Raw genomic sequence first — 27,242 nt, 5'->3', positions numbered from 1 at the left:
CAAAACCCCCCTTTCAAAATTCCTGGCTACGCTACTCTCAATGGCCCCCCCCCCTTGAGAAAATCCTGCGTACGCCACTGACGACATGTGTTACGATTTTGTGTCTTACAGTTTTTATCTCCTTATAAGTTTGAACTAAAGTTGGTACCTCCGGTTCCAATTTAGCTCAAATTCGGGAGGGCTTCTGTAGCAATCCATTATAATGCTAAACACGTTTTCCTTCTCAACAAGTAAACCATTTTAACCCATACGTCATTTTCTAAAGATTTTATATTTTTCCATCTATGCTGCTCCAAAGAGAAAAAAGGTAGGCCTAACAGAAAATAAAACTGTTCACACTCGCTCTTTGACGGGAGAGACGAAGAGACACGAGAGAGAATAAAATTTAGAACGTATACATACTATACAATTTGGATGATTGGTAAAATGTGATAATTCGGAACCTCTTATTGGTTCGTTATTTCGTAAGGTTAAAATTCATTATGTTATTATAGACCTACAATATTATACGAACACCTTTTGATAACAGAAAATTAGCCTTTTATTCGAGTAACAATTGTGTGGAAATAGTTTGGTTTAATGGAGTTGGATAGTTAAATCAGTTAGAATGTCCTTCAGGAATCAGGCAGACAAAATTTCATTAGACAGCCAATTAGCATTTAAAATCTCTAAACCATCCTTACACGTAAAATAATTATTATCACACTATTAACGATTGCATTTTGTTGTTTCTACCTTTTTCTAGACAGCTGCTATGTTATGGAAAAGTAGGCTACTAGGATCTTTGATTATCAGAAATGTTTTTTGTTGTTGTAACCGATTTGGTTGAATTGTTAAATAGTTATTCCTTCCAGGATAGCAACTGACTAGTGGATCATATGACGTATGGGTATGATCGTTTTGTTGGTGTACTTTTGTTTCATGTCACTTTTGTGCTGTGTTTTTTGATAAATAAACAATTGATTGATTGAAATAAAAATAAATTGAAATGAAAGGAAGTAAGTTAGCAAAATTTGATTTTTCGGTGATAGGCCACTTATGGCGATTGGCGAGCCATTTCTGCAATCTTCTTGCAAAGAAGTGTGCTGTTACGGTTGAATGAATCTTGTTTTGATGTGGTTGTTGTTTCTCAATTTCAGATTTCTTTCTCTTGATCTTCTGAACCTGAAGTCCTGTTAGCTTTAGACATTTGATTTGTTACTTTGGAATGCAGTGTCATTACTGGTTTAGAATTTTTTGGTTGTACTATCTGTTTAGATTGGGATGCATGATTTAAGGTGTTTTATTTTCTTTTAATTTAATTTTGTAATGAACATGGACAAAATATATTTTGATTGGCTGCATGGAAAAACGAAAAAATTGGAAAAAGTCAGTTGAAATGGGACAATCACTGCATGGAAAAAGTGGCCACCCCACTTGTGACGACCAAACAGAATTTTGACACCCATAATGATAATATTTTTATACCGTAGCCTACCTCAAGCAAAAAATTCCTGTATTGGTACCAAACTGCTAGTATTTTAACTTGAAGCTTGTAGGAATTTAGAAAAAAGAGTCATAGTTCTTAAAACTCAATAAATCTTTGAGAGAAGGGACGATGTAAATGTTGAGGTTAGAATTAAGTAGAGTTAGGATTAAGATTAGAGAGAGTTAAGGTATATATGGTTTAGAGTTAAGGTTAGGGTTTTGTTTCTATCCCAGGGCTTCAAAATTTTCCAAATTACACATTATTGTTTTTAAAGGCTTTAAGTAGGCCTATAAACTTTTCTTAAATTAGAGCAACGTTCTTAATCTGGCAACACTATTGTGGGAAATATAGCCACTGCCTAAAATAAAAGGGGTGCAACCTAGTTCGTACCCTGAACAGTTCGTAGGGGAGACCGGGGCAATATGAACCACAAAAATTCGGGATGCTCTCATTCGCCCCCTAATTGATGTAGAATTATGAAATTTTCAGGTTGCATAGTCTTTAACATTATCTATAACATATCACAAGCACAATTCACTAACTTCTCCAAAATTTGAATTATTACAGTTTTTCATGAAAAAATGGCCTGGGGTATTATGAACCTTGCTGGGGCATTATGCACCAATATAAACAACTTTCCATAAAATGCTTCAAAGCAGTGATTGTCAACCCGGAAATTAGTAGAGTGGGGTTAAGAAGATTTTTAGGAAGTTTTTGCCTTTTAGGTCTGACTATTTGCATTATTTGAATAGGAAAAGCTGAAGTTATGAGGTTCCAATGCAGTCAGCAAGTCTTCACTTGCATAGTAATCTACGCAACTGGTCTCCTAACAACAATGGTTGTGTGGTTGCGTGCAAAAACTTAGCAATGGATTCAGACAAAAAACTCATGACCAACCACTGGTAAAGAAAGCTAGCACACAAAATTTATTTTTACATTTTTTAAAGACATGCAGATTATGAAATCACAACAGTTCACTTAGTCACATAGGTTAATGTTCGGTTTACTTAATCCTAGTTAACTTCATGTTCAGTGTTGAAGTGGCATTCCAATCGGATTGAGCCAAATGTTCTGGTTGTCTGCTCTGTGTAGGTGGGATAAGGAAGAACCTGCTTAATTTGGCTAGTTTCTACATATTTCCACATCACCAGATGGGGGCTTTTTGAAAGTGAATTTTCACTTTTGAGGTAGAAACCATCTGGTTCATAATACCCCGGCTAGAGTGTTCTTATTCAAGCTATTGCCTAACAAAACGAAATCAACATACAGCTTAAAATTAGTTTGCATCAGTATTTCATACATATAACCTATCGCTGAATAAAAATCTAGATTTCTAGAGTCCCTGTACTAACCATGCCAGGCCTACCAAAATGGAAAACTGAATTTACTTTTGACCTCTAAAACTACATTTTTCCAGTTCTACTGAGAACAAAGAAGTGCTGACCAAAAATGATGGTACCAAAAAAAGCATGGTGATCCTGTGACTAAAATATGCAAATGAGATCTTAGGATTTCCAACAGTTTTCCAGAAAATGGCCTGGTTCATAATACCCCGTGGTTCGTAATACCCCGGTCTCCCCTACCCTCAGTTCATACCCTAAAAAGATCGAGAGAAAAAATTAAAAAAAGCCGAAGTTGCTGATCGCAGTTTAATAGCACAAAGCCGAACTCGCTGATCGGAGCTTCCGCAAACAAACTCGAGGGTTAGGGTTAGCGGAAACTGTGGAAAAATGAAACAGCGAAAAAATATTTGCAGAAACTGCAATCAGCGACGTTAGAGCATAGATTACTCTATGGTTAGGGTAAAGGTTACCGGGAACTGCAGTTAACGGAAACTGCGAAACTACGAAAAAATGTTTGCGGAAACTGCGATCAGCGAGGGTTAGGGTTAGAGCATAGATTACTCTATGGTTAAGGTAAAGGTTAGCGGAAACTGCGATCAGCGAGGATTAGGGTTAGAGCATAGATTACTCTATGGTGAGAGACAGGGTAAGGGTTAGCGGAAACTATGGAAAAGTGTTTGCGGAAACTGCAATCGGCAAAGGTTAGGGTTAGAGCATAGATTAGTCTATGGTTAGGGTTAGCGGAAACTGCGGAAAAATGTTTGCGGAAACTGCGATGAGCGAGGGTTAGCGTTAGGATAGGGTTAAGGTTAGCGGAAACTGCGATCAGCGACTTCGGCTTTGTGCTATCTTTCCCTCGATCTTTTCAGGGGAAAATTTTAAAATGTTTGCGGAAACTGCGATCAGCGACTTCTGCTTTTTTTAATGTTTTCTCTTGATCTTTTCAGGGTACGAACTGAGGGTACAAACTGTTCAGGGTACGAACTAGGTTGCATCCTAATAAAAGCACCAGGGGTTCTGGAGACCTTAGCTCCAGAATTTTTGACAAATGCTTTTTAAATGTGTTTTACTTTGTACCCCAATAATGTTTTTTTTAAACATTGAGAACAAAGTTTTGAGTTGCCTTTTTGCTAACTTGGAGAAAATTGGTGCTGTTCAAATGGATGGAGACTTTGGACACATGACACCTTTGTGTTTTTTTCATGAAGTTTGTTTGGAGAGCTTCAATTCAAAGTTTCTACAAGTAAATGAAGCTGCTAGGATTAAGCTCTCGAAGAAGCTTTTTTAATCCGAATATAAAGATTCCATCAATCAATCTTAACTCTTGTTTCGTGTACCACTAGTGGCAACAACTCTCTATTCACTGTCATATCATGAATGCAATAATTTACAGACCACAACATTTCAACAAGCTGAAATTTTACTCTGTCAATGACAGGCGCCCAGGCCCATGTCACTGATTTGAAACCTCAACAACTACAAGAATATGAAACTGTTAAGGATTAAGCTTCTAAATAGTCTTCTTCAGCTTGAGAGTAAAGATTATTTCAATCATTCAAATTTCTATTATCCTAAAAAACAGCACAGACCTTGTTCCGAAAATGAAACAAGGCTGTTTCATCTCTCAAGGCTGAAACATGCTGTTTTTTAGTCATTTTGTTAGCTCAAGTTTGTTTCGTTTGGCAATGAGCAATCTTTTGTTAACGTAGTTTTGAAACTTTTGGAAATATTTACTGTTGTTTGTTGCATTTAAGACAGGAAATGCAAGCTATGCTGATGTCAATGTCGTGTTTTCTGGTGGTGTGTTGCACTCCATGTACACTGCGCAGTTTACCTGCTGGTTGTGCTGGGTAAATGTGAATCCAAGAATCAATTTTGTGATTCGTTTTTGTTAACATTTACTTTATTGGTTCTGGTTGATAAGCATTATGTGTTAAAAAAGTCTTAGCCTTGTGTATTTTGGCATAAGTTACATTGAAATTGGCAGATGAGGAATTGAGGATCAAGTTCTTGTCTTTATTAAGCTTTGTTGCCCTTTACCCTTAGGATGACTTTTAAACTGGACAAGCATGATTTGTTTTTTTGTGATCTTGCTAAATGCTAAATTGATTGTGATAGATTGGAGGTTGTCTTTGTAGTAGATAGGCTATTAGCCTAATTTCCCTAATGGGTCTGCTACTATTCGGTGAGTCCGATTCGGTGAGTCTGATTCGGTGAGTTCCTAACTTCTAACCCCTAACCTTAACTCCTAACCCCTAACCCTAAAACGGCAATGGTAATTAGGCTATGGTACCCCATAATTAAAAAAAAAATTGAAAAAATCCCCCGTTAAGGGATCGGACTCACCGAATCGGACTAACCGAATCGGACTCACCGAATCGGACTCACCGAAACGGGCCATTCCGTTCCCTAATATATGTATATCTGTACAAATGCGCTAAACGTGGATTAAGATATGCTAAGCTGGTCAACTTTCAAAAAACCTTATATTTTCAAAAGATGTGATATATATGCTGCTTCTTTACAGATTGGTATGCAGATGAAGTAGTTTGTTCTTACGCTTATAGGCAGTATAGGCTAATTGAACAGTGCCTACTGCAGTGTCAGTAGCAACATAATTGCTTCTTTGTCTAGCAATTTCCGCAAGATGCAACAACTGAGCTGGAAAAGTACTAGCTGTCACCTTGTACTTATATTTCTTGTAACAGTTGGATTATTTCATCCATCGCATCAAAACTTAAATATTCATCGAGCAAAGAAAACCCTCAACAAACTTTCACCTCCAAAAGAACATGTCTCCTCTGAGTTAAAAAATAATACATGTTTAAATAATGAAAATGTTTTGCCTGTTGCTGACAAATCACTTGATAATAGTCATTTAAAAAGCAATACCAGCATTCCTATTGTCTATTCAAGAAGTGAAGCAGCTGTTTATGCAGTTCTTAGTGCTGGAATGGTTGGTCTTAGTGGAATCTTACCATTACTTATATTACCTTCAATTGATAGTGACAAAGAACTCAAGGATGGAGGTAAAAATTTGCTCTTATAGTTTAATGGGAGCTGGTATACAAGTCTCCGCCCTGATCATAAATGCTATGGCATAAATATGGATCTGCTACTATTCAGCTGGTTCGATTCGGCTGGTCCGATTCGGCTGGTCCGATTCGGCTAGTCCGATTCTGCTGCAGTCTTTTTCGGCTGGTTCGTTGAATTTACTCAAGGATTTTGTTGGATTACAGAAGGATTATGGTTGGATTTTCAAAAATTTGCCGAATAGGGAACTAGGCGAAAAAGACTGTACCCGAATAGGGAACTAGCCGAATTGGACTAGCCGAAACGGGCCATTCCGCGTAAATCTATGTCAAAGATTGGAATTGACCAAGGCATATAGGGTGAAGTGTGTGAACAGTAATGCAAAGGTAAAGTAGTTTCACCCTATTTTTTGATTTTCCAGTATATGATGTCATAGTATTTTTGACCGGGCTGGAGACTTGTGCACCAGCTTTGTTTAGTGTCATTTTGTTAATCATGTTTGAGTTTTCTCATATATAATAACACAATAAATGTGTAAATTTAATTATTCTTTTCACTCTTCTTTTAAAGCAGGAGTGTCCAACGTTTTTGGCCACATGCAGTTTACGAATGATTGCCCGGGCCACTTGAGTGTTTATTGCTAATTTGTAATCTCAGAAACAGGTGTGTTATAATTTTTAATTAGAACCTTCACACCAAAATTCTAATCTTAGAAATGTATAATATCCGTTTTTACAATTATATATAAGAACAAAAAACATACCATCAACCGGGGTTACTTTGGACAATTTTTGGGCATAACTGTTATTTTTTTCAATGTAATGTAGGTTTTCCAAGCAATTATGTGTTTGAATGTTAAGAAGGTAGCTATAGATCTCATGTGGATAGAAAAATAAACTGAAGGAATTAATGAGTTTGTTTATTTTTTTTAATTTCTGGCTGTCCAAACTTACCCCAGCTGTGGGGTAACTTTGGACCGATCACAAGTTTGCATTATAAAGCATAGCAAACAGATATTATGATCAATGTTAAGCCCACTTAGGGGTAAAGTAGGACGACTGAAAAAAAGTATGTAAATGTTACAAGAATAATTGAGCAGGGTGTTATGTATTTTAGTGAGGTTTGTGGGAACAAAACGTGTTGGAAACTAGTGGTGAAAAGGGTTGTCCCCACACACTACATGTTATTAAATGCTCCACTATTTCCTTTTCCTCTTCGATGGTAAACACCGCTTGCCTTCCTGGTTTATTTGTATGTATATCTTTCACTTTATTACTTATTGTTGATTTGGGGATTTTGAACTTTCTCTCAGCTTCTCTCAATGACATTTTCTTCTTTTAACACTTTCAACAGCCTTTTCCAGACCTTTCTCTGTGTAATCCTGGTACTTTCTCGAACCTGGCTTCCTTTTATATATATGTCCTTACCATTATAATTTTGCTGTCATTCACTATTTTTCTACCACACTATGTATTATATATATAACCTGGGAAAACACATTTTGCATAAATAACCTGATTTTTAAAGCACTTCTATAGCATTTTTTGCATAAATAACCTTCACATAAATAACCTGGGAAGACAACACCTGGGAAAACACATGGAAAAGTTTTGTAAACCTTGTCCAAAGTTACCCAGTTTCGACTGAAATATTAGCACCATACAAAAATATAATAATATTTTTTGTAACACATTCCCACATAATCATTGTTTTGGGGCAACATGAAGGCTAAGATATTACTAACATATGGGTAACATTTCATTTTGTATGTTACTAGCCATTGGTCAGCTTGACGGCTAATTTTGAGGACAAAGAAAATATGATATTTTAATGATGTGGCTATTCTTATAAATTTGCACCAATCAACTTACCCCACAATTGAATAAAATGCTCTAAATATGAACACAGATAGTTTTGAAGACATTTGCATGCAATTACTGCAACTTCAGCACTTTACAACAGATTTTATAATAAAATGAACAAATTCTAATAATTGTCCAAAGTTACCCGGTTACTCCAAAGTAACCCCAGTTGACGGTACCAAGATATAGTAAAGTCAACAAAGTCACATGTCAACATTTCAATGTGAAGTTTGGCACTGTTTTTCTCTAAGAGGTTTGGCAATATTCTATGAAATGGACGATGTAGCAATGCGAAGCGACTTTTCTCTATGGCTCTCAGAAATTTGTGTTTTCACGGGGAATTGACCCCAGACAACCACTTCATTTGGTCTAGGTCGGGTACAGATCTGACCAGATCTGGACTAGATAAAGTGGCTGTCTGGGACATGGTTCATTCACGAAAAAAACTTGCTCAAGTAAGTGCTGCCGAATATTGAGGTCAAGGTACTGTATTCACATTTCAATCCATCATTCTGAGAATTAAAAAAACAATAATTTGGTATTTGAATGATGTGCATTTGGCAATACAAAATGATTTTTTTCATTGTTTAGCTGGAGCAAAGCGCTTACAGCGATTGCTCAGCTTTGCAGTTGGTGGATTGCTTGGTGACGTTTTTCTTCATTTACTCCCAGAATCATGGGACTATCTTTTACGAGTGAATTCAGGTAATGTTTTCCTTACAAATTTTAGTGTTAAAATAAAAGATTTTAAACTTCCTGATCATACTGATAATTTGGCATATGTTTATATCTAATTTGGAGAAGCACTGGTTTAGTTTGAGTTTGAATAAGAAAGTTGACCTATCAATTATGCAAAGTGCAGTTTTTGTGTCATTGTATTTTGAAACAAAAATTACCAAAAACTTTGTATAGCTGAGTACATGAGTAGCTGTATGTTTAGAAAAGTGTTAACCGTATTGGTGGGTATTATGTCAAACTGTCTATAGCAATAAAATCTTACTAATATTGCATCTTTGAATACACTTAACTTATGTAGCGTTTGTTCCCAAGATTGTTGTCAGATAGTCTACACACCCATATAATTGCACCTACCTACTCTCTTGACAATTACTGACATGTTTTAAGTTACATATTCACAGAAATCGCTTTCCTGCAAAATTTTTTATCAGTTTGTTCAAAATGATAACAATGGCAACAGAATTTTGATTCACTGCAGCTATCAAAACAGAAATTATAATTTTTTTCATTCAAAATTATTATGCTGGTTAGTGGTTATACAGTACTTTAAAAGAGATCACACATACTGTACAAGTGTACAACTTAAATCACATTACATACAAAAGTTTTGCAAGAAACATATCCAATTCTTGCTGAAGAACCACAGTTTTTTCTCAGTCTTTTGTCTCAAGTTTTGTTTTATCTTGTAGTACTGGTGTTTCTTGCAAGTTGTGACATTTTTAATGATTTTACAATACATAAATTGCAATGAATTGAAAACTGAGCTGCAAATTTTCGTTTTTGATGATATTGTAGAGTAAAATCAGCTAATCTTAGATATGCTGAATATCATAGAAATGTATTTTATAAACTTTTTTGGGGTCTTTGATCACTACAGTCTCTAACTGCTGGGTCGGGTATATGATACCGAAATATATACTGTAGGACATATTTTTACAGCTGAAGCCACTGAAAAACAACATTGAATATATATATAGAATTTTTAGTAGTATTGGAACATCCATACATAGCATTGTTTTATTCATACGTAGTATTGTTTTGTGTTTCTCGGCAGTCGAGTGTAGTTAGTAGTCAGGTAGTGCTGACGCCAGGAAGATCGCTCCTTTTCAATAGTATTGTTTTATCAAAAAAACGAGGAAGTATACAAATATTCAAATTGACAATTATCCAAAAAACTTGTGTAATGTAATATTAGCCTTCAATAGCATCTAGTTTCATGATCGTGTTCTGTATATTAATTGGTACGTGGCATCTATTTCCCTTTTCCTGGTTTCTACTGTTGAGGAATTTCATGATGCCATATCTGCTGTTTTTTTTTCGCTGGGACTGTTTGGTCATTTGTCGGAAATGACTTGAAAAATTTCGGCCATTCTTTATTTATTTAGTCATTTTTGGTCAATATATAGTCGATTGACTATATATTTTTTTGGACATTTTGACAGAATTGACTATATTTATAATATTTTTTTAGGACATTTTGTTAAAAAATCGGTCAATGACCGAAAAAACCCCCCAGCATATCTGTAATACTCTGTATACATTACTTACTGCGCAATGGTTGCACAGTTTCGCTCTTATACAGCAATATTTGAATTGCATTTGCACTTAAAACATTTTAGCTACACAACACGTCTTAGGAGTTGTTTACTTGTGTTCTTTCATATTCAAAAGACACAATTGTTCTAGTTGTTTAAACAAATGTTTAATAAAATTTACCAACCGTATTTATACCACACCTTTTTGTTTATGAGACTTTGTTCTTTGTAAGTTTTGTTCAAATGGAATCTCGCTGTGGTTGCTTTTCCTTTCTGGCGAAAGGAGGGCAACTTCAACGCATGAGTGAAGTTCCCGCTTGGGTTTATTAGTTACATTAATGCAACAACATCGGAGATAGTTACCGATTTTATCCACTCAGTATTATGCGCCTGTCTTGTGCATCTCTCAAACGATCACAGATTACTTTGGGGACAAATGTTTGGAAGTTTTGTGCTTACACGTTTCAGGCTACAGAAATCATGAAAATTAGGTTTGAGATAAAATAAATATATATAATATATATGGTAGTATCATGGGGAGCAAGTCTTTTAGGCGTAGACAGTTAGGCGCCGGTCAAATAGGCGCGCACACTGTGGCGTCCGCAGTCCGCACATAGGGGCAAATGGGCTCAGCTGACCCTCCCCTGGAAAATTGTTGGATGAAAAGCGAGAACATGCAAATATAGGCAATTTTCTGAAAGGGGGGGAGGGGTGAAGATGATGCGAGTGATGACTGGCTGGTCAAGCTCTCCGATTGTGATCATCACCCTTCTTCGGGAGTATCCCACTTCCTTTATTAATTTACGAAGATACCTACGAGCTACCTGTAATCGCAAAATTCGACAACTTGAGCTCCTGTACTCTCAGAACCACATTACTAGTGCGGGCACTGGCTTTATCTCACATAAATCTGAAGAAGGATAATTCACAGTTTCGGATAAAATCATCTCGTATTTTGTGAATTCAATGAAGCTGTTCGTAACATTGAATCATACAGAAAAGAACAATCAGCCACCAGTTTAGTTAATCAGTTCTTAAATAAAAAGTGAAGTCGACGTGGATCTTTGCTGAATTTTTTGATGACTTTTTGGATGAACTTTTTTTGGATGAACTTCTGTCCGAGTTTATTCGGCTTCTGTGGACACTCATCATACACAGCGCGGATAGCCTGTCGTCAGACATGGTTGATCTGAGCCATGTTTTGACCTGCCTAATTGTGCTGAATGATCTTTCTACCGTACAAGTAGTGGCGGGGAGGGTCAGTAATGTTATCATCGCTTGACATACAGCTGGAAGAAGTTCCACATTTTTCACCAAGTCCACAAATTCCAATTCTTTCTGGTCTTCGGACTGAGGAAATTTTTCTTTTATGGTTATGTCATACCAGGACATGGCGTCCTGCTGAAAATTGTCAAAGTTGTTGAATTGGTGTATGGTTTTGACCAGGGCTTTGTAGTCTGAAGTTCAGACTGTATTCTGAAGTTCCGTTCAGATTCTGAACAGTCAATTTTCTCCATCTGCGCTGGATGCAGTCGGTAATCGGTATAACATGAATGCCGGCATGTTCGTCTCTGAGAGGCGGCTTTTCAGAGACTTGATTAAAGAGTCCATGTAAGGAACGTAAATGGAGCGGCGATAGTATTTCTCACTGGTGCCACCAGTATTTGCTCTGAATACTTTACAGACACATTGCCGTGGGACAGATATGGTGACACCCATTTCTTCGGCTGACTTCAATGCCGCTGTATAAATATTTTCTGCAAAAAGTGCATTTTGCCAATGAATGATCACAAAACATTGATATCAATCAACAATCAACAATGATCACAAAACATTGATACGAGTTTGTCAATGTGCTTCTTGACACCTAACATGTTCAGTTGGACTGCCTGAAGGACTAGGGTGACAGGCTCCAAAATTGATGAATACTTGGCGATGATATATAGCGTTACTACAAAAGTAGCGGTTCCAGAAGCGGTCCGCAGCTGGTGTGCTGTCTGCCGTCCCTTTGCATTCAATACGTGCTGCGCTAAATTCTCCAGCTGCCTGTAAATTTCGGTGAAATTTTCCGCGAAGAGTCTTATACTTTTATATTTCGCGCTCCACCTTGTTTCACATAACAATGGCGTGTTTGGTATTAGGCATCTTCGTTTCGGGCTCTCTCTAAAAAAATTTGTTATAGCCTTCACTGTTCCAATAGTGTTCCGTACATCCGAAACTGCATTCAGATCGTTGACCACGAGGTTAAGGCGATGGGTTGAACAGTGGACAAATACTGCCAACGGATACTCGCTTCTAATACGTGCCTGTACTCCATTTTCTTTGCCTGCCATAGTGGAGCATCCATCGTATCCTTGACCACGTAGTTTATTTAAATTTAGGTTGTACTTATTACACTGATTTTTTATTGTCCCTGCAATCGTTTCTGCGTCCATTTCGTTCAGTGACGCAAAACCAAGAAACTCTTCTCGAATGCCGAGATAACCTTACTCCAATAGCCAGTTGCTCTTTTCCTGAAATGTCAGCGGTCTCATCCGCTAAGATTGAGAAGCCAACGGAATTGTTTGCTGCAGTAAAAATTTCATCTTTAACCGTTTCTTCACACAAACTTATCATCTCGTTTTGTATACGAGCCGATGTATACTTAGCATTGTCACTTGCGTGCTCCATGTGATCTTTCAAAATTCCATCACCAGCTTCAATTCTAAAACTTAATAAATCATTCAGATTACCGGACTTGGAATTCTTTTCCCTTAATGCAATGCCATGGGTACTACAAAAGATGATGCCTGACAAAATCGGGGCTAACTTTGCACGTTTACTGGCAATTGTGGCATTGAAAGCATTATCCAATAAACTATCAACGCGACGTTCCGGATATTTCACATTATTGATGAACTCATTAGCGTCCTCCAATGGTCAAATTTTTGCATCCGGCCGAAAGGGCAGAGTGAACCCACTTTGACCCCCCCTAACCAAAAACCTGCGGACGCCCTTGTGTGGCGTCAGAATATTTAGGTGCGGAGCACTATGGTGCCCGTTCATTTAGGTGCCACTATCACCTCTGGCCCTGAGCCGGAGTTGAAAAATATGGCATGAATTTGGCCAGAGCCAGAGGTCGTTCCATCACTAGTTATCGCTTCACTACTTGATAAGAGTGGTGTATCAACAACTAGATCCGTTGGGAGGATAATTAGGAAATGTTCAAGTTCTTTTTTGTACTCGTCGTCGTCGCGTGAGCCTCTGTGGTTGAGGGTCTATCCTTATTCTCCCCAGATTCACGGTATTCCCCCGGTCAGGTGGCTTGAAGATGGTACTGTCACTGATGATCTGGTCTGCGGTCTGTTCCTCAGCACCACATTCACAAGAAGTGGCAAAGACTATTTCCCATTGGTGCATGGTTGAGCGGAAAAGCGCGACGCCCGTACGAAGACGGACGATTTAAGACTCTTTCGTACTTGGCCTACACTACAAATACCTACTCTACCAGTCTACTAACATCAAACTACCAGGGCTAATCTCATTTGCTAGGATGTCATTGCGGCGTGTGTACATCACCCGCAACTGCTTCATATCGGCTTTACTTGGTCGAAACTACCGAGCTGACATCCAGACCGCCACAAATCTTGCTTTGGTCATCGCGTGTGAGCAGATTACGCATCTGGCAAACGAGCCGGAGCGGACAATTTTCATTTTGGGCACAATTCTATTCCACACGACACTTGCGGTATTCACAACATGTAAAATAACATTTTAAGACCTGAAAAGAAATAGCTCCACAACTACTGTAAACGTTTATTCGATACATTTCTAGATGGAACGCATGATCACTGGCCTGCTGTGTTCAATGGCTTGTGGACTCTGCTTGGGCTTATCAGCTTTTGCTTGTTAGAAAAAGTCTTTCCTGATCATCTTATAGACCCGGAGAAAGATGATATTGCAAAGATAATTGATGAAGACGAATGCTGCAAAGCTGTGATGGTAGGTTGTTGTTTGTTCTGCGCTTCAGTTTTTGTCGTGGTGCATTGCATTCTGTATTGGGGTCTGCTACTATTCGGTGAGTCCGATTCGGTGAGTTCCTAACCTCTAACCCCTAACCCTTAAACGGCAATGATAATTAGGCTACGGTACCGAATAATTAAAAAAAAAATTTCAAAAAATCACTGAATAGGGATTGGACTCACCAAATCGGCCTCACCGAAACGGGCCATTCCGCTGTATTGAGCTATTGCTTTACCGTTTTAGAGTTGTGATATGGCAATCATGGTTCCGAAACTTTTTTCTTGGATGGCCGAAATATAGATTTATTTAAAAATGGTTGTGGAAAGATAAAGGTGGTCCCATTCTTGATTCAAGTGTTGGGTATGGGATCTGGGAAGATAAGGTTCTCATTATACTAAGCCTTCGGCACTAAGGAGAGTAGGGTGGCCAGTTCCTTTATCTCGGTCGTCTTAATATGCGTGGCTAACATGCCGTTTTAAGACAAAGGGCTGGCGAAGCAATTAAACTGTTTTGATTTATAATTTCTCCTTGAACTGATCATGTGTTCAAAATGCAGGAATTAGGGGTAAGAAACAAAGTTATAAGTCAGAAATATTGCTTTAGTGTGTGAACAGGGACCTTGGTAAAAACCTTCTCGAGGCGGTTCCATTAACCTTCCTCAGGAAGTTAATCCTAATACCACGCTCCATCGCCAGAGATAATAAAACGCCTAGGGTAGTAAAAGGATAATAAACCATGTCAGTTTTAACTTACGGTTCAAATCTTGTACTTGGCGTTGCATTTTCAGTTATTTGAAGTTATACAAAAAGCGAATCCTGAATAAAGTTTGCCGCCAGACTGGATGTTGGGCATTAAAACTAAACTCAACCTACATGTCCAGAATTAGATAAAAATTCATTGCCATCCAACTACAACACGTCAACCTGTTACTAAAATCTTGATTCCAATGTATATTATACAATATAATTATATATGCATTGCAAAATGCAGCATGTTACCTCACCGGCTTAATTGTAAGTATTAATGTAGTATTTTTATCTTAGAAAAATGGAGAAAATGTAAGTTTTTTGTAGGCTAGTGTGTTGATTGCTCATTCTTTAATCTGCTTATTATACAGTATGTTTTTCGCATATGTTAAAAGATTTTTAATAAAGTTACCAAATTCGTGACATCCTCTAAGCTTGTTCAATTGGAATTTATATATTTTTGGTTTCCTGGCATATGTAGATATATTTTGACAGAAAGTTTTCAGGCTGCCCTAGATCTAATATCATTAATCATTCGTAGATGGTGAGCAATAGATGTACCTAAAAGAGCAGACACATCTTAAAGGGTGTCACAACTTGAGAGTTGTATTTTTAACGCACTCAACATTCAACGCATTAGAGCGGTCGTCTTTTCTTTGAATCAAATTGCAACAAGAGTACCTAATGCGATCACTCACACTAGCATGCGGTTGTTAAAACGAGGACATCGTAGTCGGAAATTTTTCGTCTATAGTTCAAATTTTAATTTTTTTGCGGAGGATTTTTCTGCTTCCTGTATCGGTCCTGAACACTTCGGATATTTTTGGTCCAACTCCACAACGCTGGTTGAAACTTACATTTTTCGGAGACAATGGCCTTCATTAATATCAAACAGGAATAAGTGTAACAAACCCATTTAATAAGTGTAGATGTTTTACGGTCATAAGAAACTTAAAAACAAGCTTGCCACTGATTCGATTGACGCAGATATATGCTTTGTATTGGACACTTGTGTATTCTTTTAACTAACTATTTTTGTGGCTTCGGAAAACGGTTAGCACGGTGTACATAGCGTCAGGCCATAGCTCTAAGAAAGGCCGTAGGCATTTCTTTCTTAAGCAGCGTACTGTTTATAATCATGAGAAAAATCAAGCGCTGTATTGAAATTGGCGCCACTCCGCAATCGACTGCATGCCTTTAAGTGTCTTACTGAAGACACAGCCACATACTCTTGAGCGGTGTCCAACCAACACCCTAACGAACGTCGAACCAGGGCTATCACCGCTCGGCTATGCAGCCGACTGTATACTAGCGTAGTCTACTTCTCGGCTATGGTGCAGAGTTTGGAAATCACTTCTCTGTGGCAACCAGAAAATTTACTTTGCTGCTAAAGTTTTATGATGTCATGACAAGTTGTATCAATGATACAGTTTTAATTTACATATAGTGGTAAACAGTCTTATTTCTAAGATTCACCCCCAAGTGAAAATAAGCCGTAGTTTTTTTTAAATTTATATGTGGACGGTGTTTGATGTTATGAATAATCTTATTGTTTGTTATGTCGCAGCTCATTAGCTTTCATCATTTATCCGTGCGAAACGGAAACCGTCGAGTTTTCATTGAATAGATTGTCAGACCAGTGTTGTGTCAGTACATGTCTTACTGTGGAGAAACGTTTCGCATGCTTCGTCATAAAATACTTTCCAGCGATAGAATTTGAACTTGGGTCACTATGTTACTACGCGGTTATGTTAATTTTCAGTGCAAGTTCAGTGCCAACGGCTACACAGCGAACAGCAACAATAACAATGTGCACAAGAAAGCTTTTTCCAATCACAGTAATGGTGTAGTGAGCAACGGTGTCCATTCCAAAAAGTCGAAGAAAAAACCAGAAACTAAGAAATCATCACCACCTAAAATAAAGGTGAGCTGTTCGACGAAGTCTAGGTGTTAATTGTATTGTATTTTAACTCTACCTATGGCTATGCTCAATTGTTCAACCAACGAATGTTTTTTTCACAATCTTATTTTGACTAATTTTCTTCATCGTGTGTCACACGGCCGTAGCCCAGACCAGAGCATTACGCAAGTTAAACTCGGCCAAATCCTGTGCAGAGCACCTTACTTTTAGGTCAGGGCATTCGAGTAGATTGGGAGTTGACCGGTTGGGGGCTACAACCCCCCTTGACACGCGTGTGACGTCACGATATTGAGAATGATGCTTTCAGTCTCTATGTCTCTAAACAAAGTTTGCCTAATTTTAAACGAAACTGCATTAAAAGAGCGAGTTTTGCCTATACCAAACATTCAAACATCTCAGCCAGGAATTAGCAACAAGAAAACATAGAGACTTAGCTTTATTACCAAAAAAATGCCAAAGAAAACATGATCTTATCCTTTTGCTATGCCACCGGACAGCGCCATTTTACAGGAATATTTATACCCATATTTTTGTTGAAAATGCTCTCAGAATGCACCAAATTCAAAGTAATTTTTCAAAATTTTGTGGGGGAGGCCCCCCCAGACCCCCCGCCGCTGGGTGTCGCCTTTGGCGAACACGCCGTCAAGCGTCGCCCGCCGGCCGTCAAAACCCTCCAAATTCCAGGCTACGCCACTGATTGTTCATATCTGTTTTATCTTTATCTTTCTTTTTAATTCATTTTCAAATTTTTGGCCCCCCCAAAAAATACTCCTAGATTCGCGCCTGATTGACCGGATTGTAATTTTTTTTTGACTAATGAAATGTGTGGGCTAAAATGTCGAGTTGCCCATATTTAATGAGCTTCTACAGTTTTCTTTGAGTCATCACGTAGAATTGTATGTTTTATCACGATGATGAAGGGTTTGCCCTGGTAATAAAAGTAGCCCTTTCACATCGTTGCAATGTTACCTAACCGTGAAACAATGCGAAAAGCTGGCGATGTAAAAGTGCTGGCATTGTTAAAGTAAAAACTTTCATTAGCTGCATGAGAATTGCATAATAGGCGATGCTCGTTCAACCAACCCATGAAAAACAACTGAATTGACACTTTGGAATATTTGGCAAGGGCGATTTGCTGAAGTTTCGTTTCTTCTGGCTGTTTATTAGCCTGTTTTGTTGCTTTCTAAATAGACCAATGTAAAACTTTATAAGCGGTATGGTTGTTTTCAAAGGAAACCACAATGATGATGTTTGATTTTGTGTTCACGAGTTCAACTCTTCGAACATAAAAATTTATTTGAACGAATGAACCGTTCTTGAAGTTTTAGAAGAAGTTACAATTACAAAGCGGTTTTGTCATTTTCTATGCCACGTTTAACTAACTCTGCTAATGTGATTGTGTTTGCATGGAAGTTAAAACTTCGAGGAAACAAATTCCCTTAAAAGTTCCATGTATTTTTTCTCAGACCAGCGGCTACCTTAATCTCCTAGCGAACTGCATCGATAACTTCACTCACGGTCTTGCCGTGGGTGGAAGCTACTTGGTGAGCAGGCGAGTCGGTTTGTTGACAACACTTGCAATACTTCTGCACGAAATACCGCACGAGGTACGTTGTTTGATTTTCGTAGAAATATGAAGTTAATACCAATTCACTTCAAGAACATTTTAGCTTTCAGGTTTTGGTATAACGGACTATTGTCACACTACCCAACGTTAATAAATACTTCAGACAGCAAAATACGTTATTTCAACATTGAATCAACGTGTGCAGTCTGAATGTGAAAATTACGGCTTTCACTGTGTGGGACTGTATCGCATTAACTAATATTGTTTGACCGGCTGTTTAGTTTATCTGGAAAGTTATCTCCTACAGTCGTTTGAGTTAATCTGTCGCCGCAGCAGTTTTCTCTTCCTTCCTATGTCGTGCCTTAGTTATTACATACAGTGGTTATACAGATGAATTCGTCTATATCGAAACCTTTTTTGATCCCCCAGAGCATTTTTTCGTTCACAGTGACAGTTTTAGCTCTTCATTTCACCTCAGGACAAATCCCACATACGATTTTATAGACGTTATCGTACTCACTGGAGGGTCATTTGCAACTGCGGGAAAGGTTTCGCAGAAATAGAGCGCGTCTGCACCAGAAACAATTGAGCTAAACCTGGAATTTAGGAACAAATTATATTGATTCAATTCGACAATATCATTTTCCAGTCAACAAAAGTGGACATATTTGCTGGCCGGCATATTTCCGTTAGCTTAGCAAAAATGCTGCTGACTAACCTTTTTCATCAATGATGTCACAGATCATCATCGCCAATGACGTCATAATTTGGCCGTTGTGTCTTCATCTGCAGTTTAATGCCAAAACTTGTTGATTGTCACGTGGAATTGGTGAAGCCTGCAATTTGCCAAAAGTTGTTTGCTAATTGACGTTAATTGGCGTTGTTTCATTGCCAGGTCGGGGACTTTGCTATTCTCCTTCGAGCTGGTTTCACACGCTGGCGAGCAGCCAAGTTCCAAGTATTAACTGCTGCTGGCGGCTTGCTTGGAACCGCTGCTGCATTTTTAGCAGAGTCTGCAAAAATGGCAGGTTTGTTTGTGTTTGTATTTCGCAACCTGCTTCCATTTCATTTCACAATTGTTTGCCATTAAGCTCTGTAAATTTACAAACTGCTACTTCACCCATTGAAAATAGTTTGTCTGACCTATTTATTTTTTTTAATTACCCGAATATGTTTAAAGAAAAGAAACGATATAAATTCAATTCTACAACAGAAAGAGCAAGTACATAAACAACAATAATTAACGTAGAACGCATTTTATGAATAATTATAGAAAACGCTTTGACATTTAACTGGCTCTTTTACGTAAAACGCTTTCTCCTCTATTTGAATGTGAAGAAATTTGGTTTTGCATGTACTAGAAATACAACTTTTTACTACATTCTTTCTTTGTTTTGCTAAACCCTTGAACGCATTCAATGTTCAGGCGATCAAGTTGCGTGGATTCTTCCCTTCACGTCAGGTGGCTTTATATACATCGCTCTCTGCACAGTTGTGCCTGACATCTTGAAAGAGACATCCCCCAGGTACAGGTGTAGTCCACAGCACGAGCGTTATAAGAATGCAAAACCCGTCCTTTTTACGTTGAATCAATTCAATCAACGCCTGCAGACATTGAATCAATGTAAAAATGGCAGGTTTTGCTGTTTGAGGAACATTTCTTCGGTAGCAATACTTGTCCAGCTCATATGCCTGTTTGTTCTTTACACTATAAAATTCCCAGCAAGTCCAAGCATTTTAAATTCTAGATTTATGGGTTAACGTTGTCCGATTTACGTAGCTGTCAACGTCATATCTGTGACAACTCATTGAATTTTCTATCGAGAATGAATTGCTGATGTCAGTTGAGCAAGCGTTGACTGCAAATTGTGGAAGAGGCAAGCGCTTTACTTCTGTAAACCTCGTACCACTTTCACCTGCAAACATCTACCATTTTATCTTGAAAAGAGCAGCATCGAATGTTGAGCTGTTTTTGTGTTACGAGTATTGATTCGTCAACTTGTAAGTTTGCTTTGCCGTTTGAAGACATTTATGTTTATGGTGGCTTAACAATTTATTAAAACACAGTTCGCCAATGCGGAAACACTTTTAAAAATGACTTAAAGACACGAGTTTCACTTGTAAAAGTGCCATACGAAACCACTTCTGTTCTTTCATTGTCGTACTTAATTCCAAGCATTGACTGCCTCTTTAATGAAAAGTTTCCAAGATTCTCGGTCTATTGCTGTGTGTATTAGGTGCATGTTGCTGTTGGTTTTGTCGGTTTGTTGGTTTAAGTTAATTGTCTGCCTTGGTCACGTTTCCCTTTAATTTTGCCTGAGAGAGAGGAAGATGTTCTAATTTTCCTTTTCGTAGGACGTGTCCTAGAAATTGAAGTTGTTTTTCTTTGATATTTTTCAGTAGATTCTTTGAACTTGATTTAAAACACTACTAACACTTTTTTATTTTTTTTCCCGCAGAGAATCAATTATTCAGCTCCTTTTAATGATCTTAGCAATTGGGATCATGCACGCAGTAAGTTTTGTTGGATGAACAGCCAATGATTTCTGAACAAATCCCTTCATGTCACATGGCGTTGTAGCCTACATCCCAGGGTTATGTGCCAAGACGTCTGTACGACCAGTTCAGTTTTGCAACTTGTTTTTAAGTTGTCTCACTTACCGTTTTCTCCATTGTCATCACGGTTGTAACTCACCGATTGTCGTGTTTGCTACCGACTGAGTCAACAACGAACAAGTGGAGCCTTGTGCAAATAATCAACGTCGCTATTAAATGAGTTTGCATCGCATTCTTATGATTTTTGTGTTTGATCAAACGATAGGTGTATTATGTCATGTCGAACTCTGAGCCAACAACAAGCCACGTGTAAAAGTATTGTTCTTTTTCTATTACTTTACTGTATTTGCCTTTGCAACGTCACCTGTGTTAAACTTTTTCTGGCATGGAACTCCCAGCATACTCAGCCTTAACCTTATGGTCGTTTTAACGCAATAGCTCAGTCTTCACGAAACCAGTGGCATTTAGCTGCACGTTTTGCAAGTCCTGTCATGCACGACTTGGCACAATACCTTTTGTGATGTTTGCATGCCGGCAATCAAATTTCCGTCACTTATTGGTCACAGTTTATGGTTCCACCAAACCTGTCAGACTATTCACTTATCTAAGCGGAACATGGTCACGGTTTGCGCCTAGCTATTATCATATGCAGTTGAATTTTTTCCATATTTTATGCATGATGGTTTTATCGTTTCTATCCAAGCGTGAGCTAACTTTGGTTCATGTGTTCTCAAATCTGTCATGCAGTCTCATACGTCATCACGAATTCGCCACTTTTTCAATCAAGAAATTAGTCCGAATCTCCTGAATAGGAGTCTGGTATGGAACTGTAATGTTAGATGCAAACCTTAGTTTTTGTTGCTACTTTTACTGAGCGTTGCTGGCAGATTTCATGTTTGAGGTTTATTTTTACCAATGAGAATTATATATCACTTGTTTTACATGAAATTAATCTTCGCAAGAAATTGCCTCCTCAGACAGCAAACCAGTCGTTCGCAAATCAACGTCCGCAGACGTTAAATCAATGTAAAAACGACAGATTTGTTGTCTGGGTCCCTTACCATTGGCAGAAAGAAGTTATATTGTTATCAGTCATGGATTTTCGGTCTGTTGTTTTCATATACTTCAAGACCTTATGCAACTCATGTCATTACATATTACTTGATCTTTCAAACCAACTTTTAATGTTTTTATCCTGTTTTCCAACGCTATTTCCTGCAACGTGTTTTAAATCTATGGTCGCTATCTAGCGAACAAAATCCGTTTTTTAACATGGATTCAACATCTACACATGTTAAAGCAATGTAAAAATACTGAATTTTCTGGCTGGGTAGCGTCTCTGCTCATTGCTGCCCACTCAAACTGATTCCGGTGGCACTGTTCTATCATTTGGTGCTGAAATCGTACTGGCTGCAGCTGGAAAATTTGGTCCGTTTTTGCATTGATTCAACGTCTGCAGAGAACTGGAAAACAATGTAAAAAGGATCAATTTTTCTAGTTAGCTATGACCACTTCTCTGCACGTTTGAATTCATTGCAATTACTGAGCAATCTTTCGGGCAATATCTGAAATAAGATTTAAATTTTTACGTATATCTTTGTGATGCAATTTTGCTGTTATATACTATATAGCACCTCCTTCACAGGGTCATATTACAGTAACGAAATAGCGACATGTGCCACAGCCATATTGTCTTCCAGACAATGCCAGTGATAATACTTTTTCAGTCTAGGCAATGTAAAAAATCGCTTGTAATTATGATTGCTTTAGTAACTGCAGTGTGTATTTTTGAGGTCAAAAATGACCGTTTTTTGCCTTTATCGATGAAGTTTAAGCTCTTGAACGATAGAATTGTTCATCAATTTAAAAAATAACTGATTTGCGGGCTGGCTAAGGGAATTAAAACGGAGGTTTTTGATTTCCCTTTTCGTTATGCGATGCGTGGTACGTGCAGATCGGAAAGCCAAACGCACTGTGTGGAAATTGTGGATGTCACACTGTGTGGATCCACGCATGAATGAAGCACCACTATTTTTGAAGCGTTCTACAATACAACAATACTCCTCCATTTCATCAGCGATTAGTTTTTCCCCGGAGCAATTTTCATATCACTTGCCCCCTCCCTTCACCTGTTGTCCTGGTCGAACTCATTGTTATCGAGTAGGTGGGAGCTTAATCCAAATAATATGGGCTGCCCACTTTGTCTTGACTTTGAATTTTTACCAACAATACACAAACTGACAACCTGTAAAACCATCTGCAAAGTAAATTGCCACTTTTTTGCTTTTTAATGTTAACAATAACTGTTTTCACCTACAGTTTTAGTTGAAAATTTTGAGTTTAATTGAAACTTATACCTATTAACGTCGCATGCAGTTGGCCGCCATGTTTGCTTCTAGGGTTTAATTATTATTTGCATTGCATCAATTTACGATGTGGTTTCCCGGTTTTATTGCTATTTATTGCATGACGAGATTCAATCACAGTACATAAATTATGCTTTTTACGCTGATTCAACGTCTGCAGACGTTAAATCGATATCAAAAGAACTGAATTGCTGGCTGACAGACTCGATGGTGTCTGTTGACGAAGCTCGATGTTTCCATAGTTTGCAGATCACGTTTTACCCACATGGGATGGCGAACATCATTAAAATTTCAATTTTGTTTTATTGCACGTCTCTTAAAATCAAAGAAATCTTTGTTAATGAAATCAGTTCCCACAATGCACCTGGGCACGTTGAGATGATTCAAGGTTGTTATAACCAGCACCAGACCACTCAATAACACACAACTCGAGTTTCAGCAGCTCTGGTTTCAGCCAGAAGAATTCCTAAATGCCCAGCGGCACTAACTCTTGTACCAGCAATATGTAAATTCTAGCATTGTCATTGTGGTGTGAAGGGATGTCAAGGAGATGGTGATCAAAATTGTGGTACGGATTTTCATTTACTTTTCGCTCAACGAATCAGTCCTTTTTCACATTGATTCAACGTCTTCAGGTGTTAAATCAATGTAAAGAAAGACTGGCTTGGTTAACTCCCTGTTTGGTGGCGTTTTTCTCGTTGTGTCTCTTCTGCAGAATTACATGAGCAATCGGTGAAAATGTGCTTAGTAATCGAGTTAACGGAGGTTTAATTTTTAATGACTCGACAATTTTAGCTCATTGCAGTAGAATAATTTTACTATCATAGAAATTCTTTCTTTTGCTATACTTTTTCTGTGGCGACAGTAAAGCGTTTCAATGTTGTTAAAACGTTATTTAACAAAAGCAGAAGCATTTTTTGGAATTGTTGTTCTGGCTTTGCTTAATGCCTTAAACAGCGTCTTTTAGCTGAACAATGTGCATTTTTATGTGTTCATGTGCAATATTACAGCCTATTCTATATATTGCCTTTGTTTAGAGAAAAAGTAAGGTATTGCTTTCTGTAGAAACTCTATATTCTACTTTATTTTTCTTTTACTAGTTTTTTCTTCGTGTAAATCATGGCATTCTGAGGATAATAACGTTCTTTTGCGTTGTTACAACATTTTTTCAGCGTCAACCAGATGTTGGTTATGCCGGTGTGCTATCATTGCTCATGATTATTTTAACTCTGCAACTTTTATGATTGATTTCGTGCAGCTTTGTTTATATCGTTTGAATCGAATATGTTTTTCCTTTAATAAAGACCTTCAATTTGGATCGCAGCTTTTTTTGTTTTCAGAAACACGCAAATTTAAGGGTGGTAATTTGATGCATCACAGATCATTTGCTTTCGTAGTAGACTTTCAAGAATTCTTCTGTTATTTTGCATTAATGCAAAGCTATTCAGCATTTTTTTATTTATACAAATCCAGTGTTAAAGAGAAAATGACTCTCATTGCCCAGCCAGGTGCAAATTGAAAACATTTTAATTTTATCCGTTAGGTGCCAGCATTGGGACACTCTTTCATACGAGATGTATCGTTTTAAAACTAAGTCAGATCGAAGTGGCTTTATCCAGTATTCCTATAGCCTACATTGAACCCAGACAGCAAAATAACGGGTTTTGCTGTCTGGGAAGATGTTCTGTTAACTGAACACTCAAGAACGGTACGCTATGCATCTCAGCGCATTCCGTTCAAGGAGCGTAACACAACAGTTCTACTTTTTGTTGAGTAGTAAGCGAAGGCGAACCGGAAACTTTTTAAAAATTAAGTCATTGTGATTGAAATCACGCCGGATGACAATAGTGTATCATGTGAGAGTTTGAAGACTTTTTGCGGAAAATCTGAATTTCCATGGGGCACTGAAATGCACGCAACGCCGTTTAAAATCTTGAGAAAAACGTAGCCTAACGCGAATTTGCTAAGTTTTAACTTATTCGGCCAGATAAATTTTCAAAAATCATACTAAGCTGGTTCAAATTCGGCCATCCTTTTGGACGTTAGTGGATCTAAAGTAGAGTAGGCCCAGGCTAATAGACTACAAAGTTTTAACAACCTCGATTTCATGCAAAGACAAACATCGCAGAGGTCGCTGTCGAGATGTCGTCGAAAATATAGCAACAACGCAAACTGCAAATATAGCAACAAATAATAACAACTAAAACAGTCCCTCTATCTGATCTAATCGGCGGATAAACCTACTATCTATTCTCGTGCGATCAACCGCCTTAGGCGAACTGGTTTCGAAGCCATTGAGAACTTCTAACCTGTTGTTTCTGCAAATTGACAGCAAGCAAGCCGTGAAGTTAAGAAAAGTGTCTTCTATGATGATTGTTTTGTTCAACAACCGGAGTTTGGGACGTATTGTAGCCTAGGCAGTGTATGTAGGCCTATTAGACAAGAAAATTGTAGGCTATAAAATACCCTTCACCAATTAAAACAAACTTCTATAGTGGTTGCTTGTAAAAAGTTGAATGACATTGGAAAGTAGACGAAGACGATGGTGCAATTATAAATTGCTTGCTATCGTATGTGTCTTTAAGTTGGTTGGCGACAGCCAGAATTATTTTTCAACTTTGTGAACAAAGCAACGGCAGCGTGAGTTAGAGCAACACAACACAATTCTCCATTCAGTGGGCACCTTTTTGGATGGGATAATTGATTGATTGTGGGAATTATTATCCTGGGACTGAGAAAGCTTTTTTGAGAGCATAATCCTGTCTCTTGCTAGCTTAATCCTGACCTACAATCATAGACAACAAGCGGAAACTTTATTGTCAATCTCGGTGATCGGGCCTGCATCTGGGATTGAAAGTCTTTACAATAGGCTACCCAGGGCTGTGTAAGCACAGTCTTGCCTCTCCCCGGTAATCTACTAATGGGCCTCTATGTTTAGTGATGGCTCAAATTGAGACAAAAAATCGTGAGGTTATGCCCGCAAACTTTTTCAATGTAGTGAGAACATCCGTATTCATCATTTCAGCATAGTAAGCCTAAATAATTCCAAGATTTTATGAAAAAATGCTAGCCTAAATATGCTCACAATGCAGCAACGAATTTGGAAAAAGTTGGGGAAAGACCAAAGTTTTACCAAAGCAAATTTATACGATGAATAAAAATGCAAAACCGTAAACTTATTTCACTGCTAAATGGAAAAGAAGGTTTAAAGTTGCCTACAGTAAAGCATAGACGCATAGGCGTAGCCAGAGGGGGGGGGCGAACGGGGCCATGGCCCCCCCCAAATTTTCAAAATTTGGATTCCGAAGTTGAACCCTTTGTTGAAAATATAATATAATTTGTATAAATTTATATTGTTTTTCAAGACATCTGGCTATTAACACCCCCCAGGACTTGTTTTAGACACACAGAAAGACACCAATAAATTTTGCAAATCGTAAATCGCGCAAAGTTTACGCAATTTACGCTTCTTTTAACTAATCTGTGGAAGCAATTTCAGATTCGCTTACTCTGTAGGGTTTTTGTGTAGCTGAGTTTTTTGTGTTCTCTAATTTTAGCCGCAGTTTTTGCCCGTTTGTGTGTAGATAAGAGCTACCTTTAATAAGTTAATAGCTGTTTATCTGCTAATAAGTTTGATACAAATATTACCCTGAAAGTGTTTCCAGAAAGCGTTATAATCCATTATTTAAGTGTAATTTTGCAAAAATTTTCCGGGGGAGCATACCCCCGGACCCCCCTAGAATACGCGTGCCTTCGGCACGCTCTAACCCCCACCAGCTTTATTGCTTCCCTTGCTTAACCCACCAGGATGCGCCACTGTACATCAGGTGGCGATGTCTTAAATCAAACATTTTGTCGTTCTCTTCAATTCATCAAATATTTGACCCCCCCCCAAAAAAAATTTCTGGCTACGCCACTGCATAGACGTGTGTTTGGTTTACACAGACATGAAAGCGTGAGTAGCCTACTCATCAAATTCGTCGTGATGTAGCCTACTAATTATTTACGCTCTATTGAGAAAAAATGTGTATAATTTTCTGTTAAAGCTGCTCAGACTCCGAAAATAATCTAATTTGTGCCCTGCTAAATACTGATGTCTATCTAA

The 27,242-nt window shown here is 38.0% G+C and overlaps 1 protein-coding gene across 2 annotated transcripts; it reads left to right on the top strand.

Moving 5' to 3' along the window:
- The first annotated feature begins 5,343 nt into the window (after positions 1 to 5,343).
- Positions 5,344 to 24,455, top strand: LOC145778483 (zinc transporter ZIP13-like). 2 transcript variants are annotated; one of them, XM_082589969.1, is made up of 8 exons: positions 5,344 to 5,840; positions 8,304 to 8,411; positions 13,794 to 13,960; positions 16,490 to 16,651; positions 18,115 to 18,255; positions 19,111 to 19,243; positions 19,642 to 19,741; positions 20,675 to 24,455. In XM_082589969.1, exons 1-8 carry the CDS (start codon positions 5,459 to 5,461, stop codon positions 20,745 to 20,747), a joined length of 1,266 nt encoding a protein of 421 aa, XP_082446095.1. In that variant the 5' UTR covers positions 5,344 to 5,458; the 3' UTR covers positions 20,748 to 24,455. The 2 variants fall into 2 exon arrangements, with proteins under 2 accessions (XP_082446095.1, XP_082446094.1); XM_082589968.1 differs by having other exon boundaries at positions 8,298 to 8,411.
- The last annotated feature ends 2,787 nt before the right edge of the window (positions 24,456 to 27,242 follow it).

This window comes from Aplidium turbinatum, chromosome 10 (assembly GCF_918807975.1).
Source record: "Aplidium turbinatum chromosome 10, kaAplTurb1.1, whole genome shotgun sequence".
NCBI lineage: Eukaryota > Metazoa > Chordata > Ascidiacea > Aplousobranchia > Polyclinidae > Aplidium > Aplidium turbinatum.
Note: the sequence above shows the minus strand (reverse complement) of the source record. Positions and strands in the feature narration are given on the sequence as shown.